Source organism: Brachypodium distachyon, chromosome 1 (assembly GCF_000005505.3).
Source record: "Brachypodium distachyon strain Bd21 chromosome 1, Brachypodium_distachyon_v3.0, whole genome shotgun sequence".
NCBI lineage: Eukaryota > Viridiplantae > Streptophyta > Magnoliopsida > Poales > Poaceae > Brachypodium > Brachypodium distachyon.
Genome location: NC_016131.3, coordinates 45,190,589 through 45,207,238, shown reverse-complemented (window position 1 = coordinate 45,207,238; position 16,650 = coordinate 45,190,589). Strand labels below are relative to the sequence as shown.

General features: G+C 46.5%; 2 protein-coding genes across 11 annotated transcripts; both read right to left on the bottom strand.

Annotated features, from left to right (window-relative positions):
• Nucleotides 1–430: 430 nt before the first annotated feature.
• Nucleotides 431–6,285, bottom strand: LOC104581617. 10 transcript variants are annotated; one of them, XM_024454829.1, is made up of 4 exons: nt 5,833–6,285; nt 5,692–5,755; nt 5,344–5,481; nt 431–2,812 (listed from the first exon to the last, which is right to left on the bottom strand). In XM_024454829.1, exon 4 carries the CDS (start codon nt 2,253–2,255, stop codon nt 1,707–1,709), a length of 549 nt encoding a protein of 182 aa, XP_024310597.1. In that variant the 5' UTR covers nt 2,256–2,812; nt 5,344–5,481; nt 5,692–5,755; nt 5,833–6,285; the 3' UTR covers nt 431–1,706. The 10 variants fall into 10 exon arrangements, 6 of the variants coding, with proteins under 6 accessions (XP_024310597.1, XP_024310595.1, XP_024310591.1 ...); XM_024454827.1 differs by having other exon boundaries at nt 5,364–5,481; nt 5,833–6,282; XM_024454823.1 differs by having other exon boundaries at nt 5,604–5,755; nt 5,833–6,280.
• Nucleotides 6,286–13,389: 7,104 nt separating this feature from the next.
• LOC100835902 (serine/threonine-protein kinase RIPK) lies at nt 13,390–16,030 on the bottom strand. The gene is given in 5 exon segments (XM_010229584.3): nt 13,390–13,823; nt 13,825–14,346; nt 14,935–15,071; nt 15,167–15,302; nt 15,412–16,030. Coding segments are annotated over 5 exon segments (1,335 nt in total). The 5' UTR covers nt 15,802–16,030; the 3' UTR covers nt 13,390–13,673.
• Between the last annotated feature and the right edge of the window lie 620 nt (nt 16,031–16,650).

Sequence of the window (16,650 nt, the reverse complement as noted above, 5' to 3'; positions counted from 1 at the left end):
TTCTTGAAAGTGATGAAAACCAATCAAGCATAGTCAAAAGATCATGATATGTATAGAATGAATGTCAATTAGATCATCCTGTAGCCTTTAAGAGGTGGTCTTGTTGGAATGAACCCCGACCACCAACAACTCAGATAGTGTAAAGATATCAAACAAGCAGGCTCGTTTTTGTCTTTTCGTCTTTCAGGGAGAGAGGAGGAGAGAGATTTTGATGGAAAGGGAGAGAGAGTTTTTCCGTACATTTGGTTTGAGCCCATGTCGGCTGAAGCTGTGGGTGAGAGCAACAAACTCAGGTGAAGATGAGTAGCATTAGCATAGCAAACACAGGTACATTTAGCATGTACTCGTACCATCCGACAGTAATTAACGTCTAGCACGAGCAATGCTGTTATTAACACGTACTAGTTCAAATACTGGTCACCCCGTAAAATGATAAAAACTATGCATCCATTTCAAACGGGGAAATTACAGTGCATTGCACATATATCTTGTAAAAGCATACACAACTACAGTATTAAAAACGCTGGCGAGTTCTAGCGCTGTCTTTATCGTTTAATACAAACCTAATTAGATGCAGTACTCTTAGTTTGACCATCACAGTGGCGCTGATCACAGTGGGCGTCAGCGGGACCAGTGGTAGTACTCTGCTTCTCGGAGGCGAATTTAATTTCCTAAACCAGGTGCTTCCACAGTTCCCTTTTCAGCATAAAAAATGCTAGGTTTGTCGTTATACTATGCAGGGTTTTTAGTACTCCGTACAACTTCACAAACCCCGTCATTCGGATTGGGATTAATTCCTGGCCCAGCGTGTTTGGATCAAGTCTGTTCGTGCCAGAAGCACAACTGTTTATCGTTAAAAAAATTGCAGAAAACTCGATGTCCCAGATTAGTCACCAGTGTTTGTGGACAATTTGACCATAAGTTAGGACCCACAAATTAAAGCAAAAGCTTATGGCAATGTGCACAATGTATGTGGTCACATAATCCATAAAGTGGGTCCTACATGGATCTACATGTCACTCATAGAAACAAGAAAGACAAAAGAATAGAAATACTATACTTTATTCCTTATGACTAGCCACAAGCTTGCTTATGGCCAACTCATAAGTTTTTTGGCTTACGGCCAACTGTCACGATGTATAAGGTAGACCATAAGGTCACCTTTTTGCCTTATGGCCATGCTTGAGCGAGAGAAATTTACACTGGAATAAACTTGGGCTAACAGTACTTCAGCAGGTCTACCTGATTGCTTCGTCACTTACAACAAGCCGAGTTGGAAAATGGGCTTGTCGGGGAAACTCGTCGGCGTGGAGGAGTGGTCCACATGTCCGTGGTCCTTCGGTCCCTCGCCGGAGCATAACTGTTGTCTGAATCTACTGGTTGCTAGAGACAGAGACAGAGCACATGAGTACAACACCTCGATCTTGACACTTGCAGAAGCCCTCACGAACTCTTTGCTTGTCTCAGCTGCGCCGCCGGCCATCATCCATGGCCCAGAACACTAGATCGGGATTCCTCCGCTTTTGCGGAAACATCCATCCCCAGAGTACTATTATTGGCACATCTACAGATTATTTTTCACTCATATATATAGTGCTACGGTATACCTTTCGTTCCCCGTCTCTCTCTCGGTTTGGGGCGAATGGGGATTGAGCCAGAGTTCCTAATCCCGGCTGAGCCCCCTGGCCCAATCCTTCGCTTACCGGCTACCGGAGCTGAGGAAGGAAGGAGAAGGCGGCGAACGGGGCGGAGATGAGGAGAAGCCACGCGGAGACGAGCGCGAAGAGCAGGACGCCGAACCGCGCCTCCACCGGATCCACGGAGGACGCGGCCGCCGGCGCCGGGACGACGGCCAGGTGGAGGTAGGCGAGGATGATGCCGGCGAAGTGCGCCAGGAAGACGCCGGCGATGAAGGCCATCGGGAGGACGAGGAGGAGGGCCACGGCGGCCTTCTCGAGGGCGGGGCTGCGCGGGGAAGAAGCTGGCCCGCCCAGGAAGCAGAGCATCGGGACCAGGATCCGGGCGCAGCCGTCGGCGATGTGGAACGCCAGCACGGCCAGCTCCGAGACGGAAGCAGCCATCGGTCGTCGTGCGCCGCGGGTCGAGCTCGGCATTGGGATTGGGACTGAAGCAGCAGCCGGCGCTGGTGGAGTGGAATCGGGGAGCAGGGAGAATCTTTGTGGAAAGATGGGGGACTGGATCGAGCAGCTGCAATTAACAACGAGACGGAAATACCAACCCAATTTCTTTTTCATTGACCAAGATTTGGTGTTTGTTTGGATGGTGTCCAAATATTTGGCTTAGCCAATGTTTTATGGGTCTATCTATATTTGGCTTAGCCAATGTTTTATGGGTCTATCTATTGGGTAATCGCCTGTTTTGTTACAAAAAGTAGTCGCCTGTTTCTGTAGATGTTTTCAGTCGCCTGTTTTGTTGTGTAAAATCAGTCGCCTGTTTTGTTCCCTCGGAACAGGCGCCTGCTTTTGAACGCCAAAACAGTCAAATTTTGTTATGCCCAACTCAGACACCAAAACAGCTTAAAACATGAAAGTGCATAGCAGCTCGCAGCTTAAAAAATATGAAAAACACGACAACAACAGACAGTCACATAGCACAAAAAGGGGTCCGGAACATGTCTCGTGATTCTGTTCAGGATTTTAGCAAGGAGAAGGTTCAAATGACAGGGCGCAAGTACAGCAGATGATAAGAAAAATTCAGGGGCCCAAAACCTTGCGACAAGTTGACCTCACATAAACAAGCATTTGACCTTTTTATCTGTCCTAAGAGCAGATGTAATTGGTTCTTGAAATTTCTGGAAAAAAAAACCATTACTATCAAATGAAAACACACTGATACATTTAAGATCAGAACATTTTTAATATCAACTAAAATAGATATCACCCCATCCCTTTCGAGATTGCAGTCATTCGAAACTTTAATTGCACCGTCCCAGATCATGCAATCCTATTTGCTACGTATTGCAAGAAACACGTGATTGCAATAACTAGATGGTATGAATACACCCATTCAAAACGGGGCAAAAGAATAGCGAAAGAAACAAAAAAAGGGTTTCCTTCTGTAGAAAATACATGAACAACTAGAACAACTTATAGCTGGGCACATGGGAGCTATATCAACATGATTGCACTAGCTCATATCTAGAATTGAACAATGCCAGATCATGCAATTGTGGTAGCAGGAGCAGTGCAAAAAGTCCTGATTGCAACAACTAGAGGTTATAATTGTCTCCATACAAAATGTCAGAAAACCAAAAATTTTTTACAGATAACTAGCTGCTAGCTGCTGGAAACACGCAGTTACATCGCATCATGACAAGTCACGTGAGCTGCGGGATTGCGCTAGGAGGAAGCTGCAATTGCGCCATCTAAAAAAACATGCAATTAATAGTTCTGTGTGGTGCAAAAAGTGACTGATTGCAACAGCTAAAAGCTATAGTTGTACTCAATCAAAAGGGTACACTCAAAAACATGATAATTATGAGCAGGTTGGCTTACAAAATCTGAAAATCAAGACATGGAAGTTAGTAACTAAAAAAAGGACAACACAATCAAGGGGTTCTTGCTGATGATAATTTAACTGGTAGCAACATCCAAACACTTGAGGCATTAACTGCAAATGCATTGCATAGACTAGAAAAGATTGCACTGCCTCATATATAGAATTTCACCATCCCAGGTCATGCAATTATATCTTCTAGTTAGTGCAAAAACTCCTGATTGCAACAACTAGAGGTTGTTATTGCAGCCATACAAAGAGACTAAAACACACTAGCATCTGGATTCAGAACAGCTCAAATGTGCTGCGAGATTGCGATAGGTGGAAGCTGCAATTGCGCCATCTAAAAAACATGCAACTAATAGTTCCGTGTGGTGCGAAAATGCCTGATTGCAAACAGCTACAAGCTATACTTGCACTCAATCAAAAAGGTTCGCTCAAAAAACATGATAATTATGAGCAGGTTGGCTTACAAAATTTTGGAACCCATTCAAAGTCATGAAAATTTACAAAAAAGACATTGGAAGCTCATTTAAAAACTTACTGGATTGCACTAGCTTGGGTCTAGAAATGCATCATCCCAAAATCATGCAAATTTGGTTGCTGCCTAGTGCAAAAGAACCTGATTGCAGTAACTAAAAGCTATAGTTACACCCATAAAAAAACAGAATGCCTAGTTAGTAAAAAGGTTCCGTTGGAATGAATTCAGAAACTACATAGGTACTGAAAAAAAAAAATTAGTGATGCCTCTGTTAGTACAATCGAGCCCAACACAACAAGATAAAAATTACAAGCTACCCAACAACAAAAGGTCCACACAAAAAAAGGCGCTTGGGCAGATTTGCGAAGGCTATGGCATTGCATTATCTGCCAGCTAGGATTACACCATTTTTGCGAATGCAAATCTAGTTGGTGCGGCGTGCAAAAATTACTGATTGCAATAGCTACAAAGCTATACTTGCACTCAATCAAAAGAGTTCGCTCAAAAACATGAAAATTATGAGCAGGTTGGCTTCATCCCAAAAACACGCAATTTTGGTTCCTGCCTAGTGCAAAAGTACCCGATTACAGTGACTAAAAGCTATAATTACACCCATAAAAATACAGAATGCCTAATTAAGAAAGGTTCACTTGGAATGAATTCAGAAACACAGAAGCTAGACACAGGATTGCACTAGCTTGGGTCTAGAAATGCATCATCCCAAAAACATGCAAAAGCACCTGATTCAGTAACTAAAAGCTATAATTACAAACAAAAGTACATGGCTCTGTTAGTACAATCGAGCCAAACAACAAGTTAAATTTTACAAGCTATCAAACGACAAAAAGAACACACAAAAGGCGGTTGGACAGATTTGCATTATCTAGCAGCTAGGATTACAAATCTAGTTGATGCGGGCGTGCAAAAACTACTGGTTGCAGTAAGCACAAGCTACAAAAAATACACCCATAAGTGATAGCAAAAAGTGGCAAAGTAAGGCGTTGGTGCCAGGTTTGCATAAGCTACAGAATTGCACTATTTGGGGGAACTAGACCATTGAACACAAAATGCAATCCTACATTGATATGTTCTCATGCCACTAACTAGAAGCTATAATTATACACAAACACACAATCATGTAATTTGAGGGCCAAAAAAGGTTGCCTTCTGAACAACAGACTAAAACAAATTATCTGTAAAAGTAATCTGGAAACAAAAGACATGTGTCTGCAGAACTAACCACGCACTTGGAATGAAAATTTCAGAATACACCACTACCACCCCAATGATCCATACAACTAGAATCAAATATGAATCCATCAGCATGTCAGGACGCACTTTCGTACCACAAAAATGAGAGGAATACCTATACGAATTCCTCTGCCCCCTCGCAGCTGAACCGCAACAGTGAACAAACTCTTGTTCTAGTACTTGCTCACCAGACCAGCCCAAGCTGAACCAAATCCGCTCCCAAATAGATGCGGCTGAGACAAGGAACAAGGGTACGGAAATCAAAACTCACAAGAGCAGCCCGAGCATGCTCTGCCATGAACTAGCTGACAGGGGATTCCAGGAGAACCCAAAACGAACAGGCAGCAGAAAATACCTCACCACACACCGGTGATGAAACGAGCAAAAAATCAGCCTCGTGAGTAAGCGCTCCGTATGGATTCAACGAGGCCGAGCAAACTCACCACGCGGAGCTGCCGCCTTGGCCTCCGACGAGTTCGCCGCTGCCGAAATCGCCTGACCTCTCCTCTGTCCACGAGGGGAAAGCACTGGTGAAACGCGAGCAAAGCACATAGAAACGTCGTGAAGAACACATGAAGAAGCACCTCGGACTCTCCCAAAACTCCTTAGCTCGTCCGCGTCGTGGCCGTGGAGGTGGAGCGCGGCTGGCCGGTCGTGACGACGCCGACCCCGCGCCGCGGGACAGCCGGACAGAGACGTGTGCTACGCGCGAGGAGCGGCCGTGATTAGAGGAAGATGAGCGACAGGACCTCACCCTCACCGGACGGGGAGTCGGGGACAGAAGCCACCTAACCCACCGCCGCGTGACCTCACCGGACGGGGACAACGCCCCTCATCGGACGCGGGGACAGAAGCCGCCCACTGCGGCGCGAGCTCACCGGACGGGGATGGCGCGCCTCACCGGACGTGGGGACTGGGGACAGACGCCGCCGAGCCCCCCATCCCCACCCCCACGCCCTCTCGTCTGCTCAGGTCGGGAAGAATGTGCGAGAAGAAGAGCAGTTGGACACAGAAGAGGAAAGAGAGAGGCAAAATTTTCACCACTCTTGAAGCGCACATCCAACGGTGCACAAATCGCCTGAGTTTAAAAAAAAAAACCAGGCGGTTGTGCACTAGCAATGTTTTATAGCCAATTTTAGTTCAACATTTTTGTCTAAGTTTGGCAACTCATGGGCTAACAAAACCATCACCAATTATTTGGCTAGCCAAATTTTTGGTATGGCAATTTTGGGCTCAAACCAAACAGCCCCATAATCCTAGATCCCATCTGGAATTTTGGATTCCTCCGCTAGGGAAATGGTAGTATCTTTCAATGGACCTTGGCTAGATTATGGGGGTGTGGTTATGTACGGACCGGGATGGACACAATTTAGGGTCTCTTTGGATCAAAGGATTGAAATGGCATGACATCTTGAATACTATATGGATTCAAAACATAGGAATTGTTTGTAAAGAGTGTTTGGATGTTCCCTAGAAAAAGTATAGGAATTTTAAGATTAGATGGAGTAAGAAAGGAGAAAGATAGAGAGAAGATGCATTGGAACTTTCAAAGGAAAGTCTCAAAGAGGTTAGACCTAATTCTTGAATTCCTCCAATTTTTTTAGGACAAATTCCTATCCTATGAGATTCCTTTGGTGCAAATGCTACAATCCAAATAACATCTATAGGAATTATTCCTTAGGATTGGAATTCTCTATTTTTCCTTCAAAAATCATGCAATCCAAATCCAAAGAGCCCATTACTGTGACCCACTTGCATATGGTCGAGAGCGCCCCGGAGAGCATATGTTGGTGGAAAGATATATGTCCGGGCACAGCGTCCGGTCTCCGGTGCAACGCGAGGAGAGCGCCCGGGCGCAGAGGTGGGCACGAAAGAGGCTGCCTGCTGCACGCATTGGTTGAGGACTTCGGCTCATGGGGGCTCATCCACACTAGTATCAACGACGAGGCAACGAAGGGCTGTCCGAGGAAACGAATGCCGCGATGGAGAGTTGTGTTTTCTTTGCTTTTGGCGCATTATTTTTGTGTGTGTTTCTTCTGATCGACCTGATCGAGGTCTCGGGCAGGGATGCATGGCACCGAGCGAGGAAGGATCCGACTTTCGGTGCAGCCCCCAACACGGACGATATTTTAAGACGACCCGATGCGGATTGTTGTGCACTTGGCGGGGACAGATGCGATCAATTAATTAACCGGCTTGTGCCTGTGGACGCGATTCTTCACGCGGGTCTCGATTTTTTTATTGTTTCTGTTTTGTCCAATGAAATTATCCGTTCCTTGTCCCGCGCGCGCGAATAAGGCGGGCGATCTACGACGGAGGTGAGGTGAGGCCCCAGGAAGCTTCGTTTACGATGGAGGTGAGCAAATATATGCCCGGCCAAGGACCCACGAAAAGCTCGTGTTGGACGCCCTCGCATCAAGACAACCAGCCATGCGTGGAGCAGATCAGCAGATCTATCCGCATTACGGGACACGAACGACCGCGAGTGTTTGGGTTCCTCAAGCCGTGGTGATTAAGGAAAAACTCATCGCTGAAAAACGAGAGGCGGTGCCGGAGAAATATTTTGGCTGGAGCAAATACACTGTCGTTATATATATTTTTCTTCTTTACTTTTTTAATAAAAAAGGATTCAAAAAACTATTGGACTTGGCATGCCCCACCCAAACACCAGGCTGGATCTGCGGCTGCCATGCGTTCACTGAATCTCGTTCTTCCCCTCATTGAAGTTACAACATTTTCGTAGTCTTTGAAAAAAAAAACTATTTTTATAAACCCTCCAATAATTAGTGACAAACTTTAAAAGTTTCATAGGTAAAATAAGTCTCTTTGTTTGGAGGCATCCTCTAAACAAAAGAACTCCAATAGAGTAAGACAGTGAGAGAAGATGCCAAGTGCGAGACACCATATACATTATATTTGTATGTGAGATTTCAGTTTAGAGATGAAATTGCCTCTAAATATACTACACCATTTTATGATAATAGGTCCTGAAGATGGGTCCCGCTTAGAGATATGTGAATTTCATATTTTATCCCATATTAAAATTTCAGCCACATTTTATCCTCTGTTTGTACAGATATGACAAGTTTGACCCTTTTTTTAGCATGGATTTTTTACTCCCCAGCACACTGCTCCAGCTATGCTGGCCCTCCACAAACAAGAGTTTCAGCCGTCCGATGCTGTCTGGTGATGGTGGCCGTGACACCATCAAACGCCGGCCGTCTGACCTACCGTAAGCAGGCGGCAAGGAACTGTTTGAGCTCCTGTAGATGCAGTGAGAAACAAACGAGCACTGTTCCCGTACTGTAAGGAGGCCTACGAGTTCTACAGCCTGTGTCCATGCCTTTACACTATTCGATCCACCGTTCCCAATTTTGCATTATTCGATCCACCGTTACACTAGATGTAAAGACAATGTTTCTTCCAGATCTGAATTGTTCCAATCAGATGCATTCAAAGAATTGTAAAAATAATGTCACCCCAGATATAATTGCTCCCAACAGATCCAATCTCTGTCAAGAATATAAGAATATATATTTTCTCTCTGTATATATACACATATTTTCTCTCAAAAATATGTTTTTTTTCTCTCCGTATATATCCATTCTCTCTCAAGAGTATGTGTTTTCTCTTTCTATATATACATATCCATTCTCTCTCACGAATATGTGTTTTCTGTTCCTATTTAATTTCGTTTCTCTCTCTCTATTTATATATATCCATCCTCTCCCAGAAATATGTGTTTTCTCTCTATATATACATTCTCACTCAAGGATATGTGTATTCTCTCTATACTCCGTATATTCCACGATGGGTAGACAGATACTTAATTCTTTTCGAGGCCCTAGTCCAACGATGCGTCGTTCGACGTTGTCCCTAACCATGCTGCCGGCCGAGAATCAGGTGAGGTTTTCTCTTAGTTAGAGGCAAGCCATATCTAATCTAGACAGTATGCATATGTACGATCTCAAGACATAAAAGTTAGGCCTTAATTACTCCAAAGAAAAGCATTGCTCTGAAACTAGCTGAAACAAACCTCACATAAGTCAGGGCAATATTTTGAGATCTAATGTTTATGTATCGTGGCAGCCACGCCCGGAAACTACACGCATGTATCGAGTTGTGGCCCGGCCAGCAAAACAACAGCTGTGAGGACAGGGTCATTTCACGCACGTCTTTTCCACTGTGCACAACAGAGATCGGACTGTACGACCCGTTAGTGATATCAGGCGATTCTCCGCCGCAGAAAGAAAATTTTGTTTGCGAATAAATACGATGCCAGAAACAAATGATAATAGGAAAAAAAAATTCTCTATCCTTGGTTCCTTAGTTATAATTAGTTTTGTCCAAAACTTTAAAAACGTTGCTCGCTTTTACACTTGTTCTTTGGCATCGTCGATCGTCCCCTGTACCGCAACCACATACGCGAGCTGCGAGAGCAATCATTCGAGTCCAATATCGATGGAGTAGTAAAAAACGTTGACGCAAGTCTCAACAGCCAGTACGTGTGCTAGAAGTTATGTTGCCCAAGAGCTTTTCTTTTTACAGAAGGACCCGAAAGCTTTTCTTTCAGAAAAAAAAAAGCTGCAGTCCTGCTCTGGCCTATCTTTGTTTGCTGCTGCCGCAGTGCCGCTCCAAAAAACTTTGGCACAGGCACGAGCTCCGTCCGTTTTTTCACGCTGGCCTATTCTCTGCTTCTAGTCGCTTCCTCGCTCTCTCTCTCACACACTTCAGCCTGCGTGCGGACAAGGAGCCATGAACATGAATGTGTGCCTCAAAATGTCAAGGTCAAGCGAAAAGAAGGACGATCACACCAGCACGCAGATAGGACCATCCTCTCCTCTTGCTCGCGTCAGCCCGTAGGGGTGGCTCTTTCTCGGCATCGTTCCATGCGTGGTGGCATGCGGCATCTTTCCAGCGGCGGCGCGGGCTCCGGTGGCTGGGACTGTGGGCGGATCCTCCCTGATGGCGTGTCTTTTTCGTCCTTGCGGCGGATATGGAAGCGTGGTTCCGATGGGGCTGACGATTGCGGCGCCCGCGGACGTCGTTACCTTGTTGAAGGGGCCGGTCGTCGCTGCGCTCTCCCACCTCCCGCCTAGATGTTTCGGAAAAAACCCTAGATCTAGGTCTCCCAGATCGGACGATGGCAACATTTTCGGTGCCGTTCTCCCTCTTGGGAGCATCGTTTTGGAACATGTGCCCGTCGATGCCAGGCCTGGCAAGTTGCATTGCTTCGATCCTTGTCCTGAAGATCGGTTGATGGAAGATGGTGACGGCTCATTCTGAAGCGTGAGCAGATGGCCCACGTTGAGGATTAGCTCAACCGGTTGTGTCTAGTGCGACCTCCTCATATCGATGTTAGGTGATTGTACGGGGTCGACCTGATAGTTGATCGAGGTCTCGGGCAGGGATGCATGGCACCGAGGATGAGGAATGATCCGACTTTCGGTGTAGCCCCTAACCGGTCGATATTTTAAGACTCGATGCAGGAAGCTACGCGGATTGTTGTGCACTCGGCGTCTCGGCCGGGACAGATGCGGTAAATTAATTAATTAACCGGCCTGCAGATGGGCGCGATTCTTCACGCAGGCTGTCGAGGATTCTCCTTTTTTGTTTCTGCTTTGCCCAAGGAACTTACCTGCCCTCGTATTTATAGGCATCGATCCGTAAAATGCTCATCATTGTGCGCGCGCGCAACGCGGACGATCCACGATGGAGGTGACGCCCCAGGAGCTTTGTTTACAATCGAGGTGGGCATGCATGCATCAAGACGACGAGTCATGCGTGTAATCCCTCCATTCCAAAACACAACTTATATATATCTGTGTATTTGGATCAAAGCAGCTCTCGTTTGTAGTATCTGAGCACTCATATTGGATTAATAATAAATGGATGTGAATAGTTATTGGCCGGGTGCGAATTTCAAGAGAAAAATGAGGTGTATTTTGGAACAAATGAGAAAAATCTATATGAGTTGTGTTTTGAAATGGAAAGAGTACATAGCACCGTGGGGGATAAGGAAAAAGAAAGGCTAGGCCACGTCGGAAGAAAAAAAATCATTGCTACGTGTTGAGAAATAGCAATGCATACTTGAGAATGTTCCGGAATACTCTGGATAATTAGAGAATGATGAGAATTAACTATGCATAATCGAGAAGATACTAAAATACTTTGGATTATTAAAGGAGAAGATATTTACAAGGAGCTTTCTAGTGAATATGAGAAGATTGGAATATTCTAAAAGACTTGAGAGGTTGCTTCAAGAGGATTGCTATTGACCATGAAAGGTCCTAGGGTAAGTTTCATGAATAAGTGAGAATTCTCTAGAAATAGGGTACATGTAGAGTATTCTAGAGAATTGTACTAGGATGCACCACATGCTCTTGTAGAATTATAAATAAGGATGATCCCCCTCCCCATGAGTTGTACCACAACCACAAACACCACAACAAGTAGTGTAACACACTAAGAAGAGTGTGAGCTACTAAGAAAAGGTAGTATGGTTGTGTAGTAATAAGGTAGCAACTAAAGGAGTGTTGTACCAATATTAGAGAGTAAATAAAGTTTTGGGTTCCCTTCTAGTGAGTGTGGTATACCAAGTAGCGTAGGTGGGCAAAGCTCTTAGGAGTGGGTGTTAGGGTCTCCGCCCGTAAAAAATCTCTACACCACGTGACGTGGAACATTACACATTTCTCACAAAAAAAAGAGGAAACACTACACGAGACGTGGACATTCTGGTTGTCTTTCCTCCGGGAACAATTGGACTGGAAAATATTCCTCCAAGAATAGACTGGAAATACATATATAGAGATACACATGTACGAAAATGGACTGCATGTCCGTTTCGAAAAAAAGAAAAGAAAATGAAATGGACCACATGCATATCCCATCAATCAAACTGCTGCCAAATTATGGAGTGGATCCGAAATGCACGACGATAAAAATAGATACCAGCAATGCATTCCTATATTAGCATCCAGTACTTTACTTTTCTCAAAGTATCATTTTATTCCAAGAGCAAAACGATGTTGCCTTTCATGGTAAATATTCAAATATATAAAAAAGATGTATTTAAGGGTGACGCTGACCAATGTAAGAAAGAAAGGGCTTAAAATGAAAATATATCATCAATTAAAATCAATGCAAGATCAACATCTATGTATATGACAGTCCCCCCCTCTATATAAACAACAGTGAAAGAACATATCCGCACCAACACTTTACATTGCCATGTAGAAGAAGAAAGGAGAAAGAGAATACTAGTATATAACTTCTTGCCATGGGGCTCACGAAGACCAACACGATGATAATATGCTTGCCGCCCTCGTGGTGGTCATGGGCACCCTCTCGACGCCTTGTGCTGCGGTAGGTCAGAGTCCTTTTTTTTAAATCTCGGTAGGTCAGAGTACCTTTTTTTTAAATGTTTTTCATCACTTAATATGCTGATGAAATCCATCAAAACAGTTTATCTATAGACACATGTATTGTTATATTCACGGGGTCTGAATTTGTCGAAGCGATTTTTGTTGTGTAGCGGTGTGAAACCCAATCACGAGCTGCCCGGACGACGGTGGACTGAAGTGCGTTCACTTGTGCGCGGTGCTGGCGTGGTGCTGACCGGTGACGGCTCCAAGGCCTACTGCAATGGCAGCAACCTATGCTGCTGTCCGTCTACAAGTGCGTCCTCGACCATCAGTTGCCGGTGTGCTGACGTTATTCCTGCATGATAATTAATAATTTGGTTCTTTTCAACACGTTCTTGGTTGTAATAAATAATCTTTGCTACGGAGTAATACATATTGATAGCGTGAACACATGCGTGATCTGCCGAAAGAGTGTTTCATTGGTGGAAAAATAGGTTTATCGGCCATGCAAATCCTCATACGCATCTGAATTTGAGTAAATCTGGCTGAAGTCAAGAGAGGAAAAATTCCGCATGAATTTTTCATGATGTTTTTAAACACGCACGTCACCCCACCAACGATGTAATATCCCACGGTTATTCTTTTTAAAGACAGGCATGATTTAAGAATTTAAAGACAGGCATGATTTAAGAATTTAAAGACAGGCACGTAGTACTTTATCCAGTGACACGCTGGTGGAAGCAATGACTGGTCGCTGTGATTCATTGTAACAGGGGCAAGCAAATTTGATGCATTTGCAAAACTATTCAATTGGAAGTTGACATGCACATTTTGCCATGTATGATTGCGTCGAGCTTTTCACAATATGCAGGTACGGCATCTGCCGAACTAATCTTGGCAGTATATACCAACAAAAACGGAAGACAAAATCTCTCCAGCCTACAAATTCTTGGGGCAAGGGAATTAATAACATCACCAAGAAGCTAAAAAAAAGAATCAAAGAACAAATTTTCACTATATACACATGCCGTGTAGTAGTAATTTCCATGGCTCTTTACTCCTCAGATCACGCCTGGGGGGCTCTCGGGCCGCTTCACGGCGTTCTTCACCCAGCGGTCGCCCTTGCGCAGCGGGTTCTCCGCGTGCACGGCCGACTTGACATGCCACTTGCCCTGCGGCGCTGCCGGCTCCTCGACGTCCCCGGCGGGCACCGTTAGCCGCCACCACCGCCGCCGCCTCGGTCGCAGCAGCGCCGGCGCCGACCGTGAACACGAAGGGGCCCATGGGCACGTCATCGTCGAGGGCCAGCAGCGGCTCGAGTGCCTCCACGACGTCGCGCATCCGCGGGCGCGCCTTGGGCACGCTCTGCAGGCACGCGTGCGCCACGGCGGCCGCGCTCCGGGCGGCGCGCGCCGAGAACTGGGACTCCATGCTCGGGTCCATGATGCGGTCCAGCATCCTGTCGTCGGCGCGCCGCAGGTACGGGCGCGCCCAGTCCACGAGGTTCTGCTCGCGCCCTCGCCGGCGCTTGTCGACGGAGCGCCGGCCCGTGAGCAGCTCCAGGAGCACCACGCCGAAGCTGTACACGTCGCTCTTGGCCGTCAGGTGGCCCGTCAGGATGTACTCCGGCGCCGCGTAGCCGTGCGTGCCCATGACACGGGTCGTCACGTGCGTGGCGTCGCCCTTGGGACCTTCCTTGGCCAGGCCGAAGTCTGACAGCTTCGCCGTGTAGTCCTGAAATTAGGAGGAAAATCATATCAGCAATTGGGATATAATTAAGGAAATACACTGTGATGTTTGTACTTTGTGCATTTGACTTCATCGATGATGCTAATACTAGCAGTAGTTGGGACGTACTACACGAAGCATTGGATTTAAAAACTCGAGAGTTCTAACTAACCAGACAGATTAGTTGAGAGACTATGCCTAACGGCCGGCATCGAGCTACTAGAATTAATAAATAGGTATTTTTGCTGCTAATTTGTCGGACGCTGCAAGTACAAAATTAGATACCCATACCAGCACGAGTGTGTCCATTTCCTAAGCTCTAAAATAGACAGGAGAAGAAGCAAGGCTTTGACCCGGAACGATGAACAACCGTACGTGCAAGCTGCCCGGATGGTTGGCGTGTCGTGCAGCAACCATAACAAACTCAGGCTCTTTCTCTTACAAAATTCAAATTAAGTTGATAGTGACTAGACACTGGTATTATTTTCCCGACAAGACTGAAATTCGGTGTCGATGTGCTGCACAGCACTCGATCGAAAGCAGCTTATGATGGGAGAGGGGATTAATTGGAGGGAACAGATCGATGGAACCTACCGAGTCGAGCAGAATGTTGGAGGCCTTGAAGTCGCGGTAGATCACCGGCGTCTGGGCTTCGTGCAGGAACGCCAGCCCCTTGGCGGCGCCGACGGCGATCTTGAGCCGCGTCGACCATGGCAAGGACGCAAGCAGGTCTGCAACCACACAAAGGTTAACTCATGAGCCAACCAACCCATGGAATTGATATACAAAGAGAGTTAACTGAATCCAAAATGAACTGACTGCTTACTCTTGAAGAGGTGGTTCTCGAGGCTGCCCCTGGGCATGTACTCGTACACGAGCATCCGTTGGTCGTCCTGGTTGCAGAAGCCCACCAGCTTCACCAGGTGCGGATGGCTCAGCATCCCCAGGTACACCACCTCCGCCTGAATCCATCACATCACAGACGAAATTAAGCAACCAATCAGCACGGAATTGATTAAATTGGCGATTGAAATTTGAAACCCGGCAGCAGAGCAGATCGAGGGGACGTACCAGCCACTCGCGATGGCCCTGGACGCCGTCGCTGTCGAGGTCGAGGTACTTGACGGCGACCTGCTGCGGGGCGAGGCCGGGGCGGAGGGCGGCGTCGAGGGAGCCCTTGTAGACGGGGCCGAAGCCGCCCTCGCCGAGGAAGTTGGAGGCGGAGAAGTTGCGCGTCGCGGCCTTGAGCTCGTCCAGGGTGAAGGCGTGCAGGCTCGTCGTCGCCAGCGTCCGCGACAGGTCCTCCAGCGACAGCGACCGGAGGTTCATCACCGCGCGCCGCCGCCGCCCGGGCCCCCCTGCCGCGGCGGCCGCCGCCGCCGGGCTCTGCTCCTCCGGATCCTCGTAGTAGTCGTCGCCGCCGCACCCCAGGCACCCCAGCAGGCCCCGCCTGAACCCCATGCCTGCTCTGCTTCCCCTTCCGCTTCCGCTTCTGCTCCTGCTCTGTGCCTCTGTCCCGAGAAAGTCAAGAGCTTTGTTGGGGGAGGGAATGGAATGTTCTGCGAGAGCAAGATGGGGTTTATATGGGTTATATGGGGGCGGGTGGCTCTCTTTTGGTTTTGGAACTTTGGAAATTGGAATGGATGGGAGCTTTGCTTCGTGTGCGGCTTCCTTCCTTTTTCGAGTGGGTGGGGTTGGAGAAAGGTCTTCGGTTTTATAATTAACACGAGCTAATTAAGCAGGTGGGGTGATTATACTGATTAGAGGGCCCAAATCATTGGTGACCGAAGCCGGATTAGCTCGGTTAGTTAGTTAGTTAGTGGAGCCTAGCTTTCTTAATTTTTTTGACAGCATGTGGACCCTAGCCTTTTTCTATTTTTTGACAGCATATTAGGCTGGGTGTGACATGGTGATGCTGATGCTGATGATCGATGCGTCCTTAGCAAGTGGAGGGTGAGGATGGGGACACAAACCATCCAAATCCAAGGCAAAAAAAAAATTCCTTGGAGGGGAAAATGAAGTAGCAACAGTGCTGGCTTGTTCTTATCATTTTGGACTCCAGATGATGATAGCATTAATTGCTGGGTTTTTGTGTTAATGTTTTGATTAAAATAGGTGGATAAGATCACACTAGCTACGAAGATCTCTTGGCAAGTTCCAACACGATTGGTTCTACCGGTAGTATACAATTGAAGGCATCCCCCACCTCCCCAATTATAATACGTATTGATTTGTATTATTATTATCGATCCTTCCTCCTTCGTCTTGCAGTTCGTCGTACGAACATCAATTTGGTTGTACTTGTTTGTC